The sequence below is a fragment of the Penicillium arizonense genome, assembly GCF_001773325.1.
Source record: "Penicillium arizonense strain CBS 141311 chromosome Unknown PENARI_contig017, whole genome shotgun sequence".
In the NCBI taxonomy this organism is placed as follows: domain Eukaryota; kingdom Fungi; phylum Ascomycota; class Eurotiomycetes; order Eurotiales; family Aspergillaceae; genus Penicillium; species Penicillium arizonense.
The window spans coordinates 562,522-584,391 of NW_019173294.1; the positions used below are offsets into that span (position 1 = coordinate 562,522).

At 51.1% G+C, this 21,870-nt stretch overlaps 9 protein-coding genes across 9 annotated transcripts; 4 read left to right on the plus strand and 5 right to left on the minus strand.

Annotated features, from left to right (window-relative positions):
• Positions 1-49: 49 nt before the first annotated feature.
• PENARI_c017G02088 (uncharacterized protein) lies at positions 50-1,388 on the minus strand (the record flags this gene model as incomplete). The annotated part of the gene is made up of 2 exons (XM_022634260.1): positions 50-360; positions 413-1,388. The coding sequence occupies 2 exons, from the start codon at positions 1,386-1,388 to the stop codon at positions 50-52; spliced, it is 1,287 nt and encodes a 428-aa protein (XP_022485730.1).
• Positions 1,389-2,063: 675 nt separating this feature from the next.
• Positions 2,064-3,203, minus strand: argB (ornithine carbamoyltransferase; the record flags this gene model as incomplete). The annotated part of the gene is made up of 1 exon (XM_022634412.1): positions 2,064-3,203. One exon carries the CDS (start codon positions 3,201-3,203, stop codon positions 2,064-2,066), a length of 1,140 nt encoding a protein of 379 aa, XP_022485786.1.
• A 298-nt stretch (positions 3,204-3,501) lies between these two features.
• PENARI_c017G10282 (uncharacterized protein) lies at positions 3,502-6,356 on the plus strand (the record flags this gene model as incomplete). Its single annotated transcript, XM_022634410.1, has 5 exons — positions 3,502-4,300; positions 4,360-5,304; positions 5,379-5,696; positions 5,747-5,919; positions 6,015-6,356. The coding sequence occupies 5 exons, from the start codon at positions 3,502-3,504 to the stop codon at positions 6,354-6,356; spliced, it is 2,577 nt and encodes an 858-aa protein (XP_022485920.1).
• Positions 6,357-6,890: 534 nt separating this feature from the next.
• On the minus strand, positions 6,891-7,926 carry PENARI_c017G01853 (acetolactate synthase regulatory subunit; the record flags this gene model as incomplete). Its single annotated transcript, XM_022634255.1, has 2 exons — positions 6,891-7,068; positions 7,130-7,926. The coding sequence occupies 2 exons, from the start codon at positions 7,924-7,926 to the stop codon at positions 6,891-6,893; spliced, it is 975 nt and encodes a 324-aa protein (XP_022485765.1).
• A 429-nt stretch (positions 7,927-8,355) lies between these two features.
• Positions 8,356-10,397, plus strand: PENARI_c017G03531 (KH domain-containing protein; the record flags this gene model as incomplete). The annotated part of the gene is made up of 9 exons (XM_022634292.1): positions 8,356-8,575; positions 8,638-8,717; positions 8,773-8,934; positions 9,126-9,147; positions 9,209-9,261; positions 9,314-9,478; positions 9,534-9,742; positions 9,800-10,319; positions 10,374-10,397. The coding sequence occupies 9 exons, from the start codon at positions 8,356-8,358 to the stop codon at positions 10,395-10,397; spliced, it is 1,455 nt and encodes a 484-aa protein (XP_022485682.1).
• A 531-nt stretch (positions 10,398-10,928) lies between these two features.
• On the minus strand, positions 10,929-12,643 carry PENARI_c017G12378 (putative RecQ family helicase RecQ; the record flags this gene model as incomplete). The annotated part of the gene is made up of 4 exons (XM_022634459.1): positions 10,929-12,221; positions 12,278-12,312; positions 12,381-12,502; positions 12,561-12,643. 4 exons carry the CDS (start codon positions 12,641-12,643, stop codon positions 10,929-10,931), a joined length of 1,533 nt encoding a protein of 510 aa, XP_022485850.1.
• Positions 12,644-12,972: 329 nt separating this feature from the next.
• PENARI_c017G03362 (pentatricopeptide repeat protein) lies at positions 12,973-14,667 on the minus strand (the record flags this gene model as incomplete). Its single annotated transcript, XM_022634286.1, has 1 exon — positions 12,973-14,667. One exon carries the CDS (start codon positions 14,665-14,667, stop codon positions 12,973-12,975), a length of 1,695 nt encoding a protein of 564 aa, XP_022485816.1.
• Positions 14,668-15,760: 1,093 nt separating this feature from the next.
• Positions 15,761-16,640, plus strand: rsm25 (mitochondrial 37S ribosomal protein mS23; the record flags this gene model as incomplete). The annotated part of the gene is made up of 2 exons (XM_022634261.1): positions 15,761-16,191; positions 16,286-16,640. The coding sequence occupies 2 exons, from the start codon at positions 15,761-15,763 to the stop codon at positions 16,638-16,640; spliced, it is 786 nt and encodes a 261-aa protein (XP_022485913.1).
• An 806-nt stretch (positions 16,641-17,446) lies between these two features.
• On the plus strand, positions 17,447-20,617 carry PENARI_c017G03389 (uncharacterized protein; the record flags this gene model as incomplete). Its single annotated transcript, XM_022634288.1, has 4 exons — positions 17,447-17,853; positions 17,954-18,065; positions 18,118-18,470; positions 18,523-20,617. The coding sequence occupies 4 exons, from the start codon at positions 17,447-17,449 to the stop codon at positions 20,615-20,617; spliced, it is 2,967 nt and encodes a 988-aa protein (XP_022485771.1).
• Positions 20,618-21,870: the final 1,253 nt, after the last annotated feature.

Here is a 21,870-nt window from a genome sequence, read left to right on the forward strand (position 1 = left end):
TACAAAATAGCCATGTAATATATACAGCCCAACATATCTGAGCACCCACTCACAGTCGCGAATCTTGGAAGTCCAAATAATCGGCACCCTTGACGCGCAAGTCTTCCAGAACATTGTACTCCATAATCCACTTCATACGTTCCATCAAAGCATCAGGGTTGAAGCTCTTGTCCATCTCATCAGGCGAGTCCGAGCTAGCCAGCTTGCCAGCCTCGTAGCTAGTCTGGGTAACACGGTCCGTCCGAGGCTTACGCAGGTCCTGGTAGAACTTGAACGCATCCTCGAGGTTGTCCGTCTTCCAGTGGCGGAGGACGGTAGCTAGGGCGATACCAGACTCAATAGCCATGCAAGTTCCTTGGCCTAAGATGATATTAGTGTATATCCCAAGGAAACAGATACAAAGCGGGCTTACCTTGGTGAGGAAGAGTCGAGTGAACAGAATCACCCAGCAGAATGATACCAGCATCCTTCTGACCACCTTCCTTCATTTCGTACCACTTATCAATCGGGTCACGCACATACAAAGCCTGCTTAAGCATCTTGCCATCGGGCGAGCCCTTCCGCAAACCAGCAATAATATCCTGCACCGCCGGACACCATTCACGCACATGCTCATGCAAACTATCGATATCAGAACGAGCCATCCAACCCTCGGTATCCCAAGCCTCGATAGGCTCAGACATGAAACCAATAACAGCAGCACGGTCGGTTTGTGTCTCCTTATTACCAATAGGCAAGATTAAGACATGGCGCTTAGGACCACGGAAGTTGACAGTCTTGCGAAGCAGCTGCGCAGTCTCAGCTGGCAGATCCTTATAGTCGACGAAACCACGGTACACAACCTGGCCCGAATAGTTGGGATCATCGCCCAGTCCCATATCCCGGCGCACATTCGACTTGATTCCGTCGCAGCCGATTACAATATCTGCATCAGCTGAGCTGCCATCCTGGAACCGCAGGGTGTACGGGGCTGAGCCGGCAGTGGTGTTGCGGTCCACCGATGCTAGGTGCTTGCCCAGGTTCAGACATGATTTGGGGACACGTTCCTTCAGCGAGTCGAGCAGATGGGCGCGGTGCAGGAGGCGAGCTGGGGGTTTGGAGAATTCTCCAATGTGGCCCACGTAGTCGCCCGTCTTGTAGTTGTGGTACTCCATGTAGGAGGGGAGCTGGCGGGATGACTTGCGGGTCATGCTCTCTTGTAGGCCGAAAGCGTCCAGGACGCGGTTGGCGTTGGAGGTGATGTTCACGCCGGCGCCGACTTCGCCGAATTGGGACGCTTGTTCGTATAGTTGGACGTTCTTCAGGCCGGTGTATAGTGCTGCATTGAGGAAGGCCATGCCTCCCAGGCCACCACCGACGATGGCTACTCGCTTGTTTTCGAATCCCATTGCGAAAGGTATAGGTATAAGGGGGAAATGGAGAAGGGTATCTTATTCACAAAGTAGAGGAAATAAGCTGTTGTTATAAGTTCACGAGCAAGCTATAAGTATGGCCATCGGGACATCCCCCGCCTCCAGGATTGCCGTTCCGATCAACCGCTAGCTTGGTAATGGCCTTTCGGAGCGTGGAGCAAGTGTGGGGTGATGAACGTCAATGAAACTTCCGAGTCTTTACTCCGGATTTCCCGGCCTATGGGCACATAGACGCCTATACTGGCATTATGGTTATTTCCGAGCCCAGAGTTATATCGGAAAGTCCAATGTTGAACTATGGAAGACTGCACAGTAGATATATGGACGGAAGTTGTAGATTTTATTTTTTAATTAATTCTATATCTAATTAATGTGCAACTATAAAGTCATGGACCTGCATATCAAATTAGATGCCGGTAGGATTGTACATGGAGCCCGGAGCAACCGAGCTGATCAGTTCGGATGCCCCGCCATTTGGTGGCGTGCAACATCCGAAGCCCCACGGGCAGTCGGATAGCGATAAGCGCTTATCGAGGCTGTGTCCGCTAATATGAAATCTGTCATTGGTCGGGTGTATATAGAAGATTATTTTTTTGAGGGTCCGAAATTGTTATATACATGTACATTGGATTATAACTTATCCTTAAATCCTTACTCCACAATCTTACCCTTCTTGACAACGAATCCCTCCAATGCCGCAATAGCCGCCCACAGACGGTTTTCGGCTTCGGGGAAGACCAGAGAGCGAGGGCTGTAGAAGACCTCGTCGCTCACCTCCTCTGGGTGACGGGGTAGACAGTGCATGAACTTCCAGCCCTCCTTGGCACCGCCGCGCTTAGCCAGATCGGCAGTGATCTGGAAGCCCTCGAAGGCCCTCATGCGCTTCTTGGCCTCCTCTTCTTGGCCCATTGAGACCCAGGTATCCGTAACCAGAATGTCAGCGTCCTTGACAGCCTCTTCGGGGATATTGGTCTGGGTGAGCTTGCCAGCATTGGGCACACCCTGTCCAGCGCCCTGGATGATGTCAAGCATATCCGCGGGAATCTCGTAGCCCTTAGGCGTAGCGACAGCCATATCCACACCCATCTTAGTAGCACCAATAGCCAAATCGAAGAGGACGTTGTTTGCATCGCCAACCCAGGCGATCTTCAGGCCCTCCAGGCCGAGTCCGGAGAGCGGACCCCCCTTGGTGGGGAAGGACTCGTAGATAGTGAGGAAGTCGGCGATGATCTGGAGTGGGTGGAAGGAGTCGCACAGCGCGTTGATCACAGGCACGGTGGAATGCTGGGCCAGATCCGCAACGTCCGAGTGCTTCGCAACACGCGCGACAATGCACGACACCATTGACGAAATCACAACGGACGTATCATATACAGACTCGTTGACACCAAGCTGGATGTCGTCCTTGCCCAGGAACATGGGGTGGCCGCCCATTTGGACGGTGGCAGCTTCTGTTGATACACGTGTACGAGTGCTACGCTTGTTGAACATCATGGCCACGGTCTTTCCGGAGAGGGATCCTAGGAGGCTTTCGGGGATGGACCCGGACTTGATGGCATGTTTGTGCGACGCAGCATTGCGGACCAGGGTGGCGAATTCGGTTGGGGTCAGGTCTGCGATAGAGAGCAAATGCCGGGGAGCGAAAGGAGAAGTAGGTAGTGTAGTCGGTGTCTGGTGGGCAAATCGTCGGAGTCCATTAGCCTGGAGTGTTCGACGCAATGAGGTAGAGCCGGCCAATTGAGTTACACTTTGGGACCCATAGCGGGCAGCAGCTGTGAGACCACTAGCCATGATGGGAGGATAGGAATATGGGAATTTTGGGGAGAGGGAACAGGAAGGGAGACCTGAAGAAGAGAGATAGCCAATGACTCAATAAAACCCGGGTGGATGTGCGGTGATGCCTTGTAGCCTTGTAGCCTGACAATCCAGGCGCGAAGGTGTCCACATCTCCACATTCCGTTATCATCGCTTATCGTCATCGCTTTCGCCTCCCAGCCCTGACTTACCTCGCCTGCGTTGCCTTGTATTCCTCTTTTGTGATCATTAGACTCCAGACTATCATTATTTACTCCTTACATCTCCGGTCACAATGGCCGAGGAAAGCCGGCCTCTGCTGGATGGGCAGTCCAGCCCCCTCGAACAATCTCCCGATAGGGCATCCACCGACCAGCCCAGGCCATCATTCGAACTATCTACAGAATCAACACCTCTTCTACATCGCCGTGAGGATGGATTGACGATCTACGGGACCGAGCAAAGGATATCCCGGTCCTCCTCAGTCGCATCACGAACATGGTATGAAGACGGCCCCACCAAGAAGCCGAGCCGCGTACGATGGCCGACGGTGATCTCACTTGCTATTTTAACAGCAAGTGTCCTGACGATATTGGTACTCGCTTTTGCTGCTCCGGCAGTCGTGAAAGAGTATGCGCAACAAGCCGCAGTGTTCAAGCCAACGGCCGTCTCGATCGATTCGACAACCTCTGATGGCATTCGCGCTCGGGTCCAGGGCGATTTCGTGATGGACTCGGGTCGTGTGAAGAATAAGTCGATTCGGAACCTTGGTCAACTCGCAACATGGATTGCCAAGGAGGTTGAGACTGGCCCGTCGGATGTTGAAGTCTACCTCCCGGAGTATGGGAATGTTCTTGTTGGGCATGCAGCAGTGCCCTCCCTCAAGTTCAGCATTCGCAGCGGCCATCATACCCATGTGGATTTCCTTACTGATTTGGAGGCGGGTGATATCCGAGGAATTCATGCGATTGCTATTGATTGGATTGAAGGGAGATTGGGCCGCCTCAATGTAAAGGGCAAGGCTACGCTGCATCTCAAGTCGGGCTTGATTGCCCTGGGAACTCAGGTGCTAACAGATAACATAATCTTCGAAGGTATATTACTATATTGTTTTGGTTAATTGCTGTTTGACTCTGAGCTGACCTCTTTACAGAGAAAGATTTCCCCGCTCTACCAGAGATTGATATTCTCAAGTTGAATGTACATGATGAGAAGAGTGGAGCTCTGGCAGTGGATGTTCTACTGGAGACTTTGATTGACTCTCCTATTGCCCTTACCGTTCCTGCTCTCGGATTTGACATTTTAGTGCCAAATTGTTCACCAGGGGATCCTTATATTCGCGTTGCGTCTGCGAAGACGGCCGAAATCGAGGTTCACCCTGGCCAGCCAACTCCAGTCGGTGTTGATGGTCTCATCCAGAATCTCCCTGATGAATTGACCTCTACCTGCCCAGGAGGCGAGGGGTCCCCTCTGGACTTCTTGGTTTCCAACTATGTACAGGGCCTCGAGACAACAATATATGTTCGAGGGGCTGAGGCACCATCACCAAACACCCCAGCATGGATGGTTGATCTGATGCGCAGCGTGACCGTGCCTTTGCCATTCTCTGGACACGCATTGGACAACCTTGTGAAGAACTTCACCATGTCCGATACACACTTCTCTCTTCCAGACCCCTTTGCGGACCCCGATTCCCCAGACTCTCAGCCTACAGTCTCTGCCCTGGTCAAGGTCCTGATCGCCTTGCCAGAGGAGATGAACTTCAAGGTTGATGTTCCGCAAGTTCGCGCTCTTTCAGATGTCTACTATAAAGACGAGAAGCTCGGCGTGTTGGTCATCGACAAATGGCAAGACGCCAACTCCACAGTCGTCAGCGACGAAGATGGCTCATCGGCACTCCTCGTGGAGTTCTCCATAGAGGATGCGCCATTACAGGTCACAAATGACGGACTCTTGGCCGAGGTCATCCAAGCACTGTTGTTCGGTAACGAAGCAATCGTGTTGCGGGTCGCTGCCACCGTAGATACAAAGGTTTCAACCGGCCTAGGCCGCTTTGCAGTGCACGGGATTCCCGCGGAAGGGAAAGTTCCCGTGAAGAGTATGTTTTCGTTTTCATAAGTTAGAAGATACTAGTATAAATCAAACGAATTTTGGCCATTGACATTGTCATAGCTTCCTTCGGCGATTTGCTCGGTCATTTCAATCCGCGCGTGGTCTCGTTGCAATTAGGCGATACGACTGAATCTTCGATGGTTGTGTCTACGCAGGTTAATTTCACCAATCCGACAAATTACTCCGCTACTGTTCCTTTTGCCGACTTTCTGATACTCTACAATGACACGGCTGTGGCGCATATCACTGCCCACGATATATTTGTTGCTCCTGGGAACAATACTTACGTGCCCATTGACTTTTCATGGTGTCCGTTAGAATCGAGTGGGCCAGATGGCGTGGATGCTGGAAGAACGTTACTCTCTTCCTATATATCAGGTTAGTCATTCCGATTCGTTCAGTGATGCAGTATACTCATATATTCCCAGGGTTAAACACGACAATCACCATAAAGCCTCACAAGAATACAATCCCATCTCTCCCACATCTAGGCAAAGCCCTATCAAACCTCGCCATCACCGTACCAATCCCACCTATATCCCCCCCAGGCTCCCCAGACAACGACGACGACGAAAAACCGCATTTTATTCAAGATGCAACGGTACTATCCACCCACCTTCAATAATTCCATTTCCCAATACATGACCAACAACCAAAAAGAAACGAATCGAGCAGCTAACAATCTCCACGAAACAGTTCTATCTCTGGTCCTCAACAGCACAATTCACCCTCTTCTCCCCACTAACAGAAACAAACATCCTAGTAACCTCAATCAACGCAACAGCATTCTACGAGAAAAACGAACCAATCGGCCGAATCCAAAACCACGACCCTTTCAAGGTACCACCGGGTCTATCCCAGACTCCGCGTTTACCAGTGGATCTTAATATCGGGGGTGTGGGGTATGACGCTTTGCGCAAGGCCCTTGGGCAGTCGTTGGAGATGGATGCTGTTGCAAAGGTCGGGGTGCAGATTCGGAATTATGTTGATGTTGTTCTTTATCGGGGGAAGGGGATTGCTGCTAAAGTTAGAATTTAGATGTTTTATTTTATTTGTTTTGGTGCCTTTTCTTTTCATTTGTTTGTTTCTCGTTACTGCTGGTTTGGTAGTGGGATTTGGAGTGGAGTATGTGTACGTATATATCTTTGCTTAATGGAAGATGGATGATTATTTTTTGAAGGGTCTTTGGGAAATACAGTTGACCTGATGCACAACACACCCTTCAACTAGTATGCTTATCTATAACGTATCAGGCTTGCTTTCACTGTGGGTGGTAACAACGAATGCCGGTGAAGCTATTAGATGCAGAGTGGAGTATTAGGCTTCGGCCCAGGCGACGGCAGATGGATAGCTCTACACCGCCAGTTTTAAGTCTAGGAGATTGAACACTGAGTTTCGAGTACTAGGATAAATGAGATAGATGGCAGGCAAACAGTATTTGAAACAAGTTACATATATAATGGGTAGACCATTTGCTTTCAAATTATATCAACTCCACAGGAAAGCTAGAAGGACGCAACCAATTCAATCCTATTCGGGTATGTGTATGTTTTTGAATTGAAGATATAGAGCTTAGCCGGGGGGGAGGGTGCTGGCATCGACAACGTCGGCGGCATCCTTCTCGATCTCCTCGTTGGGCTCAAACAGAGGAGAGCGGGGAAGGGCCATCAGACCGGTCCGGGTGGACTCGAGGATACCGAAGGGTCCGATCAGCTTGAGGAAAGAATCGATACGGGAAGGCTTAGCAGAGCTGTTAAGAATAATGAGTCAATGGTGATCGGCATGTATGAGTCAGCGAGGAAGGTACTTACACCTCGACAATGCAGTTGTTGGTGCTGATGTCCAGAACCTTACCGCCGAACTGGTGAGTCAGGCGGGTGATGGCATCCAAGTGCTCGTGCTTGTGGCGCAGGGCCTGGCTCTGGGGAAGGTGGCGGGGGTGGTATTGCTGAACGGACTGGGCATCCTGGTGGTGCTTCTGGCTTTCGAGCGAGTCCGGCGAGGTGGTGATCTCGCGGTGGTGCTGGAGCAGCTCCTCGAAGAACTCAGGGCCAAGGATGGAGACCTTGGCAAGGAGCAACTCACGCTGGACGAGAGCGGAGTCGGTGTAGTCCAGAACAGCCCAGACCGGGACGAGGTCGTCCAACTGGCGGCGAGCCTGCTCGACGACGCCGTCCTGGCCCTGAAGGACGATAGTCATGCGCGAGAGGTCCTCAACCTCGGTGTTGCAAACAACTAAACTGTCAATGTTGAAGCCACGGGCAGCCAGAATTCCGGACACACGGGACAGCACACCGGGCTCGTTCTGCACGAGACAGTTCAGGACGTGCCGCTTGGGAGGGTTGCTGGGAGGCACGGGAGTCTCATAGAGAATGGATGAGACAGCAGTGGGAGCATCCCATTGAGGGGAGGCATCGGAGACCGGCAGGGGTAGGGGAGAGCGACGGTGCAATGCCTTGTAGGCAAGAGCTGAAGTCGAGCTCGATGATGCACGAATCGAGGTGAATCGGGGCAGCGCAGCAGCGGTACGAGACCGAGCGGTAGCTGCCGCAGAGGACAGCAGCGACGCTGACCCTGCGGACAGCGTCAATGGGCTCCTGAAAGCCATGGGGTGATCGGGTTCTAAGAGGTTGTGCGATGAATCACTCCAGATTCGCCCCGGTATATTCTTTTTGGTCGGCCGACCTCGGCGACCGCCTGCTGACTCAAGCGGTCCTAGTCCGAAAGCGGTGTAGTGTATGCGGATCAGACTCACGTGATATATATACTCACGTGACCTTGATTTTCAAAACGATCAAAGCAGTGTAAACGAGGTAGCTTTGAGGAGAGGAACATTTAGTATCAGTTGTTTGTCGCGCTGACCCCACGAATCCATCCCACTTAAAACTAAGCTTAGTCGGCAAATTTGCGTTGATTGTCTCGCCTTTCCACCCCGGCGTGTCTCCGCTCCTAAAACTCCTTCCCGCAATTGTTCTGGGCCTTCCGAAGGTTCCTCTGATCGACTTCCCTGCTCTCCTCACCTCACGTACTTCTCAAGATGGCAGAAGAAGAACCTCGAGCCAAACGCTCGCGCTTCGACCAGACTGAGCCTGAGCCCCGACGCTCCCGATTCGATCGTCGCTCGCGATCTCCTTCGAACCGACAGTCGGAATCAACTAGAACCCGCAGCCCATTGAGTCGCCCACTGAGTGGTGAGCCTCGCAGCCCTGGCGCAGGTGCAGCGCAATCATCCGCATTGGATCCGGCCGCTGCAGCAGGTATGTGCCACTTGCTCCGCTGTCATAACCAGACCACACGGCTAACCATTCGGTCTTTATAGCGGCTGCGGCAGCCAAGATTAATGCGCAGCTGCAGGCTAAGAAAGGAATCCAGCATGTCGATGTCCCTCCTATCCGCTCGGTGATTACGTGTCCGCTCTTATACGATTCAAGTCACTGCTAACACCTAGTTATAGACCGAAGGCGGCCCGGCTGATGAATCTGGATCGCCCAATACAGAGGGTGCAGCAAAGTTGAACGCTGAGATCTACGTCGCAGATGGCGATTACATCAAGGATATCGAGATCAATGATCTGCGGAATCGTTACACCCTGACCAAGGGATCCACTCAGAAGATGGTAAATACACCCGTTGTCACTTGCTGATATTCCAGCCATACCTCTCAAAGGAGATGGATATCATGAGTCCCTCATGATTGAACTTCTGTTCCCCTCCTTGTGTGATTGGATGAAGCTTACCCTTCACTTAAAAACATAGCATCCCATCCACCCTCTGTTGCATCTGCTGACCTCCGCCGCGTGATTTATAGATTAAGGATGAAACCGGCGCTGGTACGCCTTCCTATGATGTTGTATACTATACGAAAGAAGTTCTCGCTCACCATTTTTCAAGATGTTACCACGCGCGGCAATTACTACCCGGACAAGAACATGGCCACAGCCGCGGTGAGTGATGCTGTCAATTGTGGGCCAACAGCTGCTAATTCCTGTGACATAGAACCCCCCGCTTTATCTCCATGTCACCAGCACCAACAAGGATGGACTTGAGAAGGCAGTTGCTATTATTGACGACCTCATGCAGAAGGAACTGCCAAACCTAGTCGACGAACGCCGATTCCGTCGCCGGGAGCCCGAACAGGTTGAACGGGATGAGTATGGCCGTGTATGGGACTGTCGCCTCATGATATATCCAGAGAAGACCTGCTAATTATCTACAGCGCAAATGGCCCGATGAGCGCATTCCAATCGACCTTGAGCCAGTGCCCGGCTTCAACCTGCGTGCCCAGGTCGTTGGTCAGGGCGGTGCCTACGTGAAGCACATTCAGCAACAGACCCGATGCCGAGTTCAGATCAAGGGCCGTGGCTCCGGGTTCATTGAGTCGAGCACTGGCCGTGAGAGTGACGAGGCCATGTTCTTACATGTGGCGTGGGTTTAACTTGTTTTTCGTTACTCGTGGGCATTAACTGACGGTTTATATAACAGGGGCCCTGATGCCAACGATGTGCAACAGGCGAAGGAGCTTTGCGAAGACCTCCTGGCCAATGTCAAGGAGCAGTACCAGCGCTTCAAGGATAACCCACCCCAGCACAACTACGGCGGATACGGTAATCGCGGCGGAGACCGGGGCGACCGCTACCACGGTGGTGGAGGTGGATATGGCGGTGGCTACAACAATCGTCAGTCCCAGCAGAACAGCTCTTCTGCCAGCCCGTCAGGACAGGCAACCCCTGCCTCCACCGGTGCTGCTGGAACACCTGGCGCCGACTACAGTGCCCAATATGCCCAGTACTACGGCGCCGACCCTTACGCAGCCTACGGTGGATACCAGAATTACGTGGCGTACTACCAGTACTACATGGCCGCTCAACAGCAACAGCAGGCGCAGGAGGGTGCCGCTCCGCCTCCTCCCCCTGCTGGCGAAGCTCCACCACCACCTCCTGGATCGGGATCTCCCCCTCCCCCACCTCCTGGTGGTCCTCCTGGAGGCAATGGCTACAGCGCGGTATGTTCCCCAAAGAATGACTATCCTAGCTCTCCTTACTGACATATGAAACAGGTCCCCCCGCCTCCTGGACTGTAAGCCAGAAACTGAGGTAGCCCGCGCTACTCTTCTGCGAAATAGTTGCAGTTAAGTTCATTTGATGTTAATTGGCGAATAAAAAGCAATTTCTCGTCGTTCTAATGGGAGGAAGATACGAGCGATCTGATTTATGGAATTTCAACCTTGCATTTTTTGCTAAAGAAGCCCTTCTAGCCTTTTGGTGCTCTCTAACACTGTTGTAATTTTTGATTGTTTAATGCTGGGTAGATCTGAACATTATGTTAACAGTAGCAGTCTCGCCAGTTGCCGTTGGACCCTCTGCTCTGGTTACTTTCACCTGGTTGCTGATCGTTCAACAAGGCTGGGATACAAGATTGTTTCTTTGTTGACCAGATGCCTTAGATGAGGTGTGCCTAGCAGTCCTTTATTGCGTTCTTCTGAATGCCCATAGAAACATGTCCACCGACGCCCCGAGAAATGCAGTGACAACAAGACCGATGAAATGTATAACATGGAAACGGATGAGAAATTAAAATATTACCGGACAAAAGACCATCCTAGCCAATCTGATCATCCGAAATCGGCGTATAGGAGAGACATTTCCGTCTCAGATGCCATCTTTGACCGTCGTTTGGACAATCCGCCCCGACCCTCCTTACAGAAATCACAAGCAAAATCACAAGGCGAAGTCGAGCCAGCAGGCGCAGGCGTGGAAGGCGGCAACTGCGAGCCCAGTTCTTCCAGCTCGAAATCACCAAAGAACTCTTTAATAAGCTCATGTCGACACCGAGTTATACTCTCACAGTATCGAATCACCTTCCCAAAACTTTCAAGCTTCGCCTCTCTGTTTTCAAGGCCATTCCTACGGTGATGCTCAGTGTCACGGTATATGAATTTCTGCACACGGTCCCGCTCAGGGAGACCATAGTAAACAATAGACGCAGCAGCACAGCCGTCCCGACCTGCACGGCCTGATTCCTGGACAAAGCTCTCGAAACTTGACGGTGGTGTCCAGTGGACGACGAAGCGGACGTTCGGGTTGTCGATTCCCATGCCGAAGGCATTCGTTGCCACAATGATAGAGAAGGTAGGTGGCTTTTTACCCTCTGCCGATGGCTGGACAGGATGTGGCGCTTTCCACCTTTCTTGTATCCGGGACCGGTTCTCTGCTTCGAGACCGGCGTGGTATGGAACTGCGGAGATCGTCTCATCCGAGGATAGTCGAGCTGCCAAATGTTCGGCCAAGGCGCGCGTTCCCACGTACACAATACCTGAAAGCGGTGGGAGCTGTGCTACTTCCTCGGCACCGAGCCGGGCTTCTCGCCGCGTGCGGATGGCTCTGAGCCATTTTAAGATGTTTGAAAGCTGGCTGTCTTCGGCGCCACTGTAGTCATCGGCGAAGTCTTCGAGGTATCGGACCTCGTAATGGATATTTGGTCGAGCCGATGGCGTGTTGAAGAGTTTGAGGCGGGTTACGTCTAGTCCTAGGATGTCGATGATATCTGAGCGAACTCGGGGTGTGGCGGTTGCAGTCACGGCGGTTATAGGTACGGGTGGATTGATGAGGTTCTTTCTGAGCCAGCTCAGCTCTTTGTATGCAGGGCGGAAGTCGTGCCCCCATTGACTGATGCAATGTGCTTCGTCAATTGCAATTCGGATTAGCTGTCCTTGTTTGTGGACGACTAGTAGTTGGCGGCGGAAATGCTCTGTTGCGCACAATTCTGGCGTGACGTATAAAAGCCGTGTCCCGGGGTGGCCGCAGAGCATGTCTTGTAGTACTCGCTTTTTCTCTGGCTGTGGGGTGTTTGAGTTTATTGTTTCCACAGATATGCCGAGAGCTTTCAAGGCGTTAACTTGATCAACCTGTCAAGAATTAGTTGATTGAAAACAACCTTGGAGCAGTTTAAACAGTTACTCACCATCAATGCCAGAAGCGGGCTCACAACAATTGTTACTGTAGTCAAAGTCAGTTCACCGTCTGATGTCTTTGAAGCGCCGAATGATATAAAATGCAATACTCACAGCCCCAATCTTTTAACACTGCGGGAAGCTGGTAGCATAAACTTTTCCCGAAGGAAGTCGATGCTTGCAGAAAGACATCGTGGCCTTCAATAACGGCCACAATCACATCTCGTTGTAAAGGACTATAAGTAGTGAGGTCAGACGTGCCCTCTTGTACGACCCGGTACATGGTCAACCAACCGGAAATCATTCTTGCGAAAAGTGTTTTGAAGGCACCAGCGCATGTTTGCCGTTTGGCGGGTGAGCGCTGGATTGTGCCCCATTGCTCATCATAGCAAAGAAAACAAGGGTGGAAGGATAGATTGGCAGCATCATTGCTTGACGGTCGAGTCTTCAAGCGCGTGCCAGACAGACGCGGTGTCACGTGCCGACGTCTTACTTCCTAGTTGGGATTGATTGAATGGACTCTCGCTTTGACCGTGCAGCGTCTAACACTCTTCTCAGCTGAGTGTGGTATAATCGATTATATGCATCCATTTCCGGAGATTATTGGTATAAATTATACATTTGTGCAAAAGAATCGCTAGAAATGGGGTACCTATGAAAAAAGTAATGTACAAGCGCTGATTCACATTTCAGCTGACTTTGAATCTCAGTCCTTCCGGTGCGGATTCCTTGACATCTGTTTATCAAGTTCTTCCTTTATGGCAAGGACGTCAATCGCTCTGCGATGCTGAGGATGCCAGAGCCGCTCGAGTTGCAGCCAAACATCCAGGACCTCTTTGGGGCCACAGCATGTTCCAAATGCTCGTAGGATAATGGTGATCATGCGACGCCCGATGAAAACACCATTTTCAACGCGACGATCGATGTGCTGTCTAGGATCAGACTCAGAATGGGAGCGTGGCCTGAACACTTCGTCGAGTTCATCTTGAGACATAAAGTCATCATGTTCATCTGGGATAGACTCCGATTGGCCTGACTCGAGAGCCTCGGGATCAGGGTCTTGTGTGGTAGAGGGCTCGGCCTTTTTCTCGCCTTCCTGTGGCTGCTCCGCAACGCTGGGCTCTCCGTCTGCTGATGGCAAAGACATATATAGTCCATCGGGAGAATCGCTCACTGGCAGCTCTTCTTCCATGTCGATTTCCACAGTCTGAGCAAGTGGGTTCTCCCATGCATTCTTGCGACTATTCAGGTATAGTCCACGAAGTCTTGCATTCGAGTCGTGTAAAGCCCGAATGTATGCGTGCCAGGTCAACCGGAGATTTTCCGGGGTCCATTGCTTTTTCTTCCGACCATGGATGGCAAATCCTTCAAAGAGGAAGAGATAGATGATGCCGCGTGGGGGGACCTTGAAGGTCTTTTCCATGTCACCTACAACAGCCATGAAACAGTCCAGCTGACCAGATGTGTAGGCGTAGTGTCGTAGGAAGATGTAGAAAGTCCGCGTGTCGGGTGACAGAGAGAGAGAGTCCTGAAGAGCACGGTGATATTCAGGATACTGCCGTTTGAGGGCCAAGGACTTCTTTAACACACGGCCTAACTTTTTTGTTTTTTGTCGATATTCTGGCATGTTGTAGGTCAAGTCCGCAGCGCCAGATCGAACCAATGCTCCGTCTTCGGAATTGCGATTGGCGTTGCGTTCACTTTGCTGCTTTTCTAGCATGCGTGCGTACAGCTGTTCTGCTGTTTGCCGCTCGCCAGCCTGCAGGAAAGAAGCGATCAGGCAGTTCATGACAACCGTGTCGACGATCTCCCCGGATTGCACGAAGTCATCAAATGTTCTTCGAATGCCTTCTGCATCCCGGATCATGCCATAATAGTAAATCTTGGAGACCTTTCCGCAGCGCGAGAAGCCCATGCCCCGCTTGACCATCTCCTGCTCTAGCCGATTCGCAACTGAAAATTGACCAGCTTTGATGGCGATGTCGAATAGGATGTTGAAGACCACTTCGTCAGCTTGCACACCAGCAACATGTTCCATCTGCTGCCACAGGCCAATAGCTCGGATAAGGTCTTTCTTCAAAACCGTGCCATTCGCTCGGCCAGCTAGGTGGATGGCAGAAGACCAGAGTGAGAGGGATACAGGAAGCCCGGCGAGTACCATGTCCTCCACCAAGGCCAAGTAGCGACGAGCATCTACCCATCGCCGGTCTCGCGGATTCGCAAACCGACGCAACAGGGCACCGCGGGTCCGCTTCGAGAGTAATGTGATACCTGGAGCAGGAAGCTCTCTGTATAATCGAAAAAGGTATTGAGTGGAAGCATTTCTTTCTTGCCACAATGTGGTGACAAGCTCAGCAACTGCCCGGCTCTCGGTTTCATCACGCGACACATCCTTCGTCATTTTGTTAAATTGCTGATAGGACGCCACAGCATTTGCTGCTCGTTCCCAGTCATGATCGGCCAATAGTTTCCGATACAACGTCAATGTAGACAAGTATCTCTCTTTGTCGGGACTCAGATATGGTGGAGGTGTTTCAAGAAACTGGCCGTCTGTTTCCGTGAATTCAAGGCCAGGATCGAATGATTCGTTATTCGACTGTGTTATATGGTTGTGATCTCGTTTCGAGTCTTGTCTGTGGTGCTGTTTTTGTGGTTTCCTATCCGCAGTCTCGGTCAACCACAAGGGTATATAATCGTTGTCTTCCTCCGCTTCCTCCGGCGATCTCGTATTGGTTTCTCTTCCTCCTTCTTCCACACTATAGTCATTCGTACGCGCCAGTCCGTTGCTGATCAATCTTTTCGGTTGCGACAGTTGCAACCTGGAGCTTGAATACTCCGGTTGGGTTTGGGATAGCTGTCCATGACTAGTCACCCCTTTGCCTCGAATACTTTGTAGATTGCGGTATGGGGGACTCCAGGATATTGTCGCAAACCCTCGGCGGCGCGGTGAATGTTCATGGCAGAAGCTTGCCAGAACCAGCGAGCCGACAAAAATATCTGCTATTGACGCGACGGACGGACGTGGACGGCGAGAACAGATTCTTCGAACGGAGTTGCGAGAGGAGGGAGTAGGAGACATTGGGGTTCGGAAGGAAGGAAGCTCATCCAAGGCCTGCCGGTGGTGATTTCGCAGGCCCGGTGAGCTGGGGGATCTATTGAGGTGAGGCATGAGATGGCAGACATCATGGCATTGAATAGGCCTCGCGCATCCAAAAGAGTGCCGTTAGCCACTCGCACGGCAAGGTGTCGACCAATGCTGAGCACTTGAAGCAAACAGCCAAAGGAAAAGAGTGACAAGCTGGACGGAAGAGGTGTTTTTCTGAAGATGAACGGGCTTGCAACTTTCTGGCCTGGCGGAGCCGCCATCGACCAATCGGAGCCCGCGTTTGCCAATCCCATCTTTTTCGCTCCCGCAACCTCCTTCGCTCTCATTGACTTACTTCCTTCCAGCAATATCTCTTTGGTCTGGATCATTGCGGTCGTGTTAGATTGCAATGGGCAAAATCAACCTCACAGCCCTGCGGGTGCGACAAACCGCGCTCAACCAATTCGCCAGTGGCAAGACCAGCAACCTGCCACAATGGGTCGACGTCGTTGGCGATATCCCTCCTGCTGAGACCCTCATCCGTACCCGTCCTTCTCAGCACCAGCTTGTTCAACAGCGCCTGAAGACTATTACTGGATCCACGAAGCCGCAGGTCGTCTTCGAAGTTCAAGAGAAGCGCAGGAAACCCAAAAAGCCCAGCCGTACCTTCATGCCCGTCGAGCTCAAATACGAAGAGGATCAATTGCGAACCGAATTTTTCCGTGACCACCCTTGGGAACTTGCTCGACCACGTGTGCTGCTCGAAAGCACCGGTAAGGACTTCGAACACTACGATTGGAGCCGCATTGAACAGCCCGGCAAGCGGTTAGATGGTGAAAGGTCAGTTCGTTTTGTGGTTGTTCCTTCAAAACTTCAACCATACGGCTGCCCTCTGTAGGTTGGGAATTACCGATTCTAACGTGTCATGTTGCAGTGTTGTCCAGCGACAGCTATGGCTATTGCACAACGTCCCGGATATCAGCAAAAGTACCGCCTACGACATTGCTCGTCGAGAATTCTACCGACTTCGACTGAGGGAAGATATCCAGCGGCGCGTTGCCGCCGAGGAGGCAGCTGCTTACGGCGCAGAATTCGGACCATCATACATGGACATTGGTATGAAGCAGGAGAGCGAACAATACGACAAATGGGTTGCCTGGGCTCGTAACCAGGCTCAAATTATGGGCCAGCGGACAGCAGCTCTCAGTGGTGCCCCAGAGCTGGCGACTGAGTCCACTGAGACCGATGTAGTCGAGGCCGATGAGAGCGACGAAGTGGCCACTCAGTAAGGGTCTGATACGAGGGGATTGGACTCGGGTTATGCTACCTGTCTTTTTGTGGGAGCAGCTGGCCAAGTCCTTCATATTGATTGTCCATGTACATTATTTGATCTTATTTACGCGATAGCACAAGCATTTACTTTACCTTCAATTGCTTTAACTCTTCAAGCACAGGTTGTCTAAACAATCTAGTGTTGTTAGGCAAATATATAGTCCAGAATATCGTCTATAATCCCATTTAACCCTACTTAGGAACAGGCGAGCATAGTCAATGGGCTGGCGCAGCTCTGATGTGTTTCATCCAATCAGAGGATTTCCAGCCTCACCAACTTCAATGTTTCATTCCCTTGACTCGACATTCAGACATTCAGACATTCAAACATCCAAACTCCAAACTCGTGGGCTTTTGGGATCTTCAGATAGATCCATCGATCCCTCCTGCGGCATTCCTCGACCTAGTTTTCCCCCGTTTCTTTATCGCCTTCGCGGGGATCCGAGCTCCGTTGCACAGCTTCCCTCTCGAACCAGTCTCGCAGCTTGCCAGCTCCAATTCACTCGGCTCGACTTTCCTCTCATCCCTTTATTCTTCCTATCGCCTCGAGGCTCACTTTTAGATTCGCGTTGCCGAGATAGCCGTCCCCTCGATACGACAGTCGACGATGCTTTACCCAAGTACCCGAAACACCCTCGCATTTTAAAGGTCGGCCTGCTAGGAAATAAATCTCGATTGGTGGCGCATCGACTACTTCACGAAACAGCCGCATTGTGCGTGCCTGATCGACAACTTTTGGCTTCTACTAGCCATGACATCCGCGATGACTCGTCCGGAGGACACAGTGCGCGGGCTGCGCTTGTACCGCGGTGACGCGGAAGATGATGAGACGGAATCTGGACCGTCGGATTCAGGAAGCTCGCTGCCACTATCACAAAATGAGGGTTCTCCATACCCTGACGACGAAGGCAGTCGCCCAGGCACCTCTTTAGGGGACTACTCGGAGAATAGCAGACAACCGGCTGGTCCGAAAATGCTTTCCCACGAAGAGACGATTGAGCTGGCACGGCGCGCTGTGGAAAGCGGGATTCAAGATACCAAGCGTTCCCTGGCCGGTAGCGAGGCCGTCACGGATGTGGTCAAGCCGAAACTGACTATTGACCTGGGCCATTCACATATCGTTCGCATGCCTGAGCCTGTGGTGGATATAATCAAAGATGAGGTCGAAAGGTATGTCGAAGCCCTAACTTGGGACGCTCAAGTCTTCGAGCGTTGCCGTGCCTAGTACCAGGATACGGCGCACCGGTTGGGATTCCACTAACTTTTGAAGGCTCTCCCTCTCCAATAACTATCTCTTCCATATACCGTACCGCTTCGCAGAGTGCTTGCATCTTCGTTATCTCAATATCAGAGCGAACAACTTCCGTGAATTCCCCAAAGGAGTATGTGCTCTGTCGATGATTTTCTTTGTGCTTCAGATTCTAACCCTACTAGATCTACAAACTGCCATTGCTGGAGATACTCGACCTGAGTCGAAACAAAATTAAGGAAATTCCAGATGAAATCAGCAAACTAAAATCCTTGCGAGTGCTCTCGGTTATGCAAAATCGCCTCGAAGACCTGCCAGTTGGGCTCTCCGAGATGCCCAAGCTTCAAGTTATCAAGTGTGCCGGAAATCCTCTGCGGGCTCCGCTGCGCGCCATATTGGAAGAAACCGAGGCTGAGATGGCAGAATCTGGGATGACTGACAATGAGAAAGAAGTCGCATCTACAGCAGAGCTCAAAAGAGGGTTGAAAGCTCGACTTACGGCTACTACACCCGAGCCAGAAGTCATTGCTGACTCAGGGTATGTCTACACAATGATCTGGAATATGACGAAGTAAGCTAAGACTTTGCAGAGATGGCATTATGGATGCATTCAGGCCAGCTCCTTCAAAACGGAGACCGAGTGCCCGATTCCCTGTTATCCCCAGCACCGGTGATAGTTCGGCCGCCTCTTCTCGATCTCCATCCATCTCAAGACCACCTCCCATCCCTGCAAAATCACACTATCGCATGGCTTCTGGGCAACAAGGCGCTACTTACCACATGCCCGGTCTTCAAAGACCCGGCGTGGCTCCTCATACCGTGAATGAACGCAACCGAAGCAACAGTGAAGGTATCATTCAAGGATCCTCCGCTGCTCGAAGCAAAAGGATGGGTGTCATTACTCGCAAGAACACTGATTTAGGTACACTGGATGAAACACGTCCCTACAGAAACAGCCATCTACGCGGTCTCAGTCATGGTTCTGTACTTCGACCTCGTCCGGCTCCGCCGACTCCTGTCAGCGGCAGCAGTTCTTCAAGTCCCAGTAGCCCACGGGAGCGTCGACGTGTCCGAGAAGGCTGGGTCAATCGGATGTCTAGCCTGCCCGAGCACAAGGGAGAGCGAGGATCGGATGAGCCAATCATTAGGGGAGCGAAAGGCATTCTGTTTGCTCTCTTCCAGGTTCATTCCCATATCTCCACATTGATCAATGTGATCAAGCGTGATGACACCAGACGCCACAGCCTTGAACTTGTATTTCACAATGCCTCCTCGCACGTTGAACGCCTCAACAGTGCTCTCGAGAGTGCTGAAGTTGCGTTGCTCGAAGACCCTGGTTCGATTGCATCTGTCACGGAGACCGTCAAACGTGAATGCGAGACTTGCATCGTTGCTTACACGCACGTCGGCACGCAGCTACGCAACAGCTCTGCCAAGATTGTCGCCAACGGCGATCCCCGTTACGTGAGATCGCTGATGCTTATGATGTTTGGCAGCCTTGTTGAACTGCGAAATGCTTGTACCATTCTGGAAGCTCCGATCCAAATGATCAACAAGCGTGCCTCTGCTACAAAGCGCCTAGCTCCTGCCAATGCTCTCACCTCCATGCCCAGTCGGTCTCAGCCCTCGCTTGTTACTCCAACAAGAGATCATGCTCCCCCGACACGACGATTGCGAAGCGACACAACGATTCGTCATCCTCAATTCCCCATGGCCATGACATCTAGCCACAACGGCACCAATTCTCCCAGTTTCTCGACGCCTACTTTCACCAGTTTCTCGCGCAGCCGCTCTAGCAGTCGGTCAAACTTGATCAACTCGTCTATACCACACTCCTTAGCAACCCCTCGCTCGGGCGAAACCTTCCCTCCTATTCCTGCTTCTGGTACTCCTCGTATCAGTACATTGACTGGGCTGGACGAGAACGAAGAGGAGCGAATTTTCGAGAAGATCTTCCACCAGCTTACCTCTGCATATACAGCTGCATTTGGGGCTCTCCCTTTGGCCCGCCGGCAATTCAACCGCTGCTTGGAAATGGCCCAACAATCACGGTCCCCTGAGGGAATTCAAATGGTCTGGACCAACCTCATTCGTCGATGCCGATCTTGCCAGGAAGTCTCGGAGGCTCTAGGACAGCGTCTGTCGACCATGAAACTCAAAGAACCAGGTGGTGGGCTCCGCAACCAACGCGAGTTCTGGCAGCTCTGCAAAACATTTATGCAAGCCTTCGTCGACCTAGTGACCGATCTGCGCGAGGTCAAAAACATGCAGCTCCTCCCACAAGACGTCGTCATCATCCTACGCCCAGTTCAGAAGGCAAGCCGCGAAGCAGGTCGCCTGATTGAGGTATCTCCTTGGGCCTATTTTGCGGACATGGCCACAAAGGACACCCCTGGTGGTGCTTTGTACGGACCTCCCCTGCAGGCCCCGCACTCGCAACATCAAACTTCCGTTTCTACATCTGCCATTACATCCCACCCCTCTTATCATCTCAATACGACCGTCCCACAGTCCGTCACTGTTCCTGCCACTCCGCTGAGCGCGGCTCTTGGTCCTGCTGCGCAGGCCACCGTCCCATCCACACCAGCAAGTGCATACAGCGACAAGTTCTTCGAGGGCGATGTCTTCCAACGTGCCGACTCACTTCTCTCAATGCCAAACCAAGCGCCTTTCTTCCGCCGCTAAGTGGCTTTCATATTTTCCGAAGTATCTGGAAGAAACCGTTTGTTTCTCCATGCATCATGATTGTGCATGCTCAATCTTATCTGCATCTTATGATTATGACTTGGCGCAATTTATCATGCATCCTTGGGTACCAGTGAATATTATTAGCTGGTCTGAATCTTCCCCGTCCTTGTTTTGGCGACTTCATATCTCGATATTTACTCTTTTCCTTCTTTGAATTAGCGAGTTGATATCTTTCGGCAGGTCGAATTCTTTCTGACCAATTGAATATCTTTATCTGTTTCAAGACCCTAAGTACTATAAAATGTTTCTTCTTTTACAAATGTACCTTATGCACTAAATTGGTGGATGGAACGAGCTTAATGTGAGCGGCAGTAGAGCAACTCTCGATCCTCTACTGGCTCCTATTTACCGCAGCTTTCATAAAAAGCTGATACGGCAACGTTAAGTGGTACTCCCTATGGGATCCTACCTTCCTCGTCACTATCCATTTCATTCAGCTCACAGGGTACACAATTCAATAATGATTCAAGAACAATCTAGATCACCCATATTCTATCATTCCTTTGATCGTTTATCTAGCGTGGTATAAATCAAGTCAGCTTCAACTTTCTCTTAGGTCTTTGATATGTGTATAGCATGTTCTCCGTAAAGGCTTTCGGACGATGTCGACAGAATGATACATCATTTGGGAGAATCACTTAAAGCAGTATGATCTCCAAATTCAGGAAGGGTTTTCGTCATTTGCCTTATGTTCCATTCTATGGAACAAATGGCAAGGGATGGAATCAATACATACCATTGGGCTCTGTTGAGTGAATATATATCGTGACTTTCGACGATGATAGTACGACTTGAAACTGTAGATTTCATTTCTAAAGATGATTTACATCGCGTCTTTTGATTGATATATATCTCATTTCTCAAGTTGGTTCTTATTATTGACATCTGGATCAACAATATCATTGCCCCGTATTACTCTGCTCCATGAAGACCTCCTGATCAAACCACCCACACTACGTATACCTTTCTCAAAAAGATACACTCATAATTAACACAATGTGCATACATCTATTGCAATAGTTACTCATAATTACTTAGTGTCTAGTCGCTCGTTGTAAACTGGGGTAACCATGAGCCAAAATGAGTCATGATGCATCAATATGAGGGGTTGTCCAGGTGTATTAATAAACAGCCGAGGATTAGACAATAAATATATAATCTTGTTTGCAACTTCACTAGCTGTTCTATTA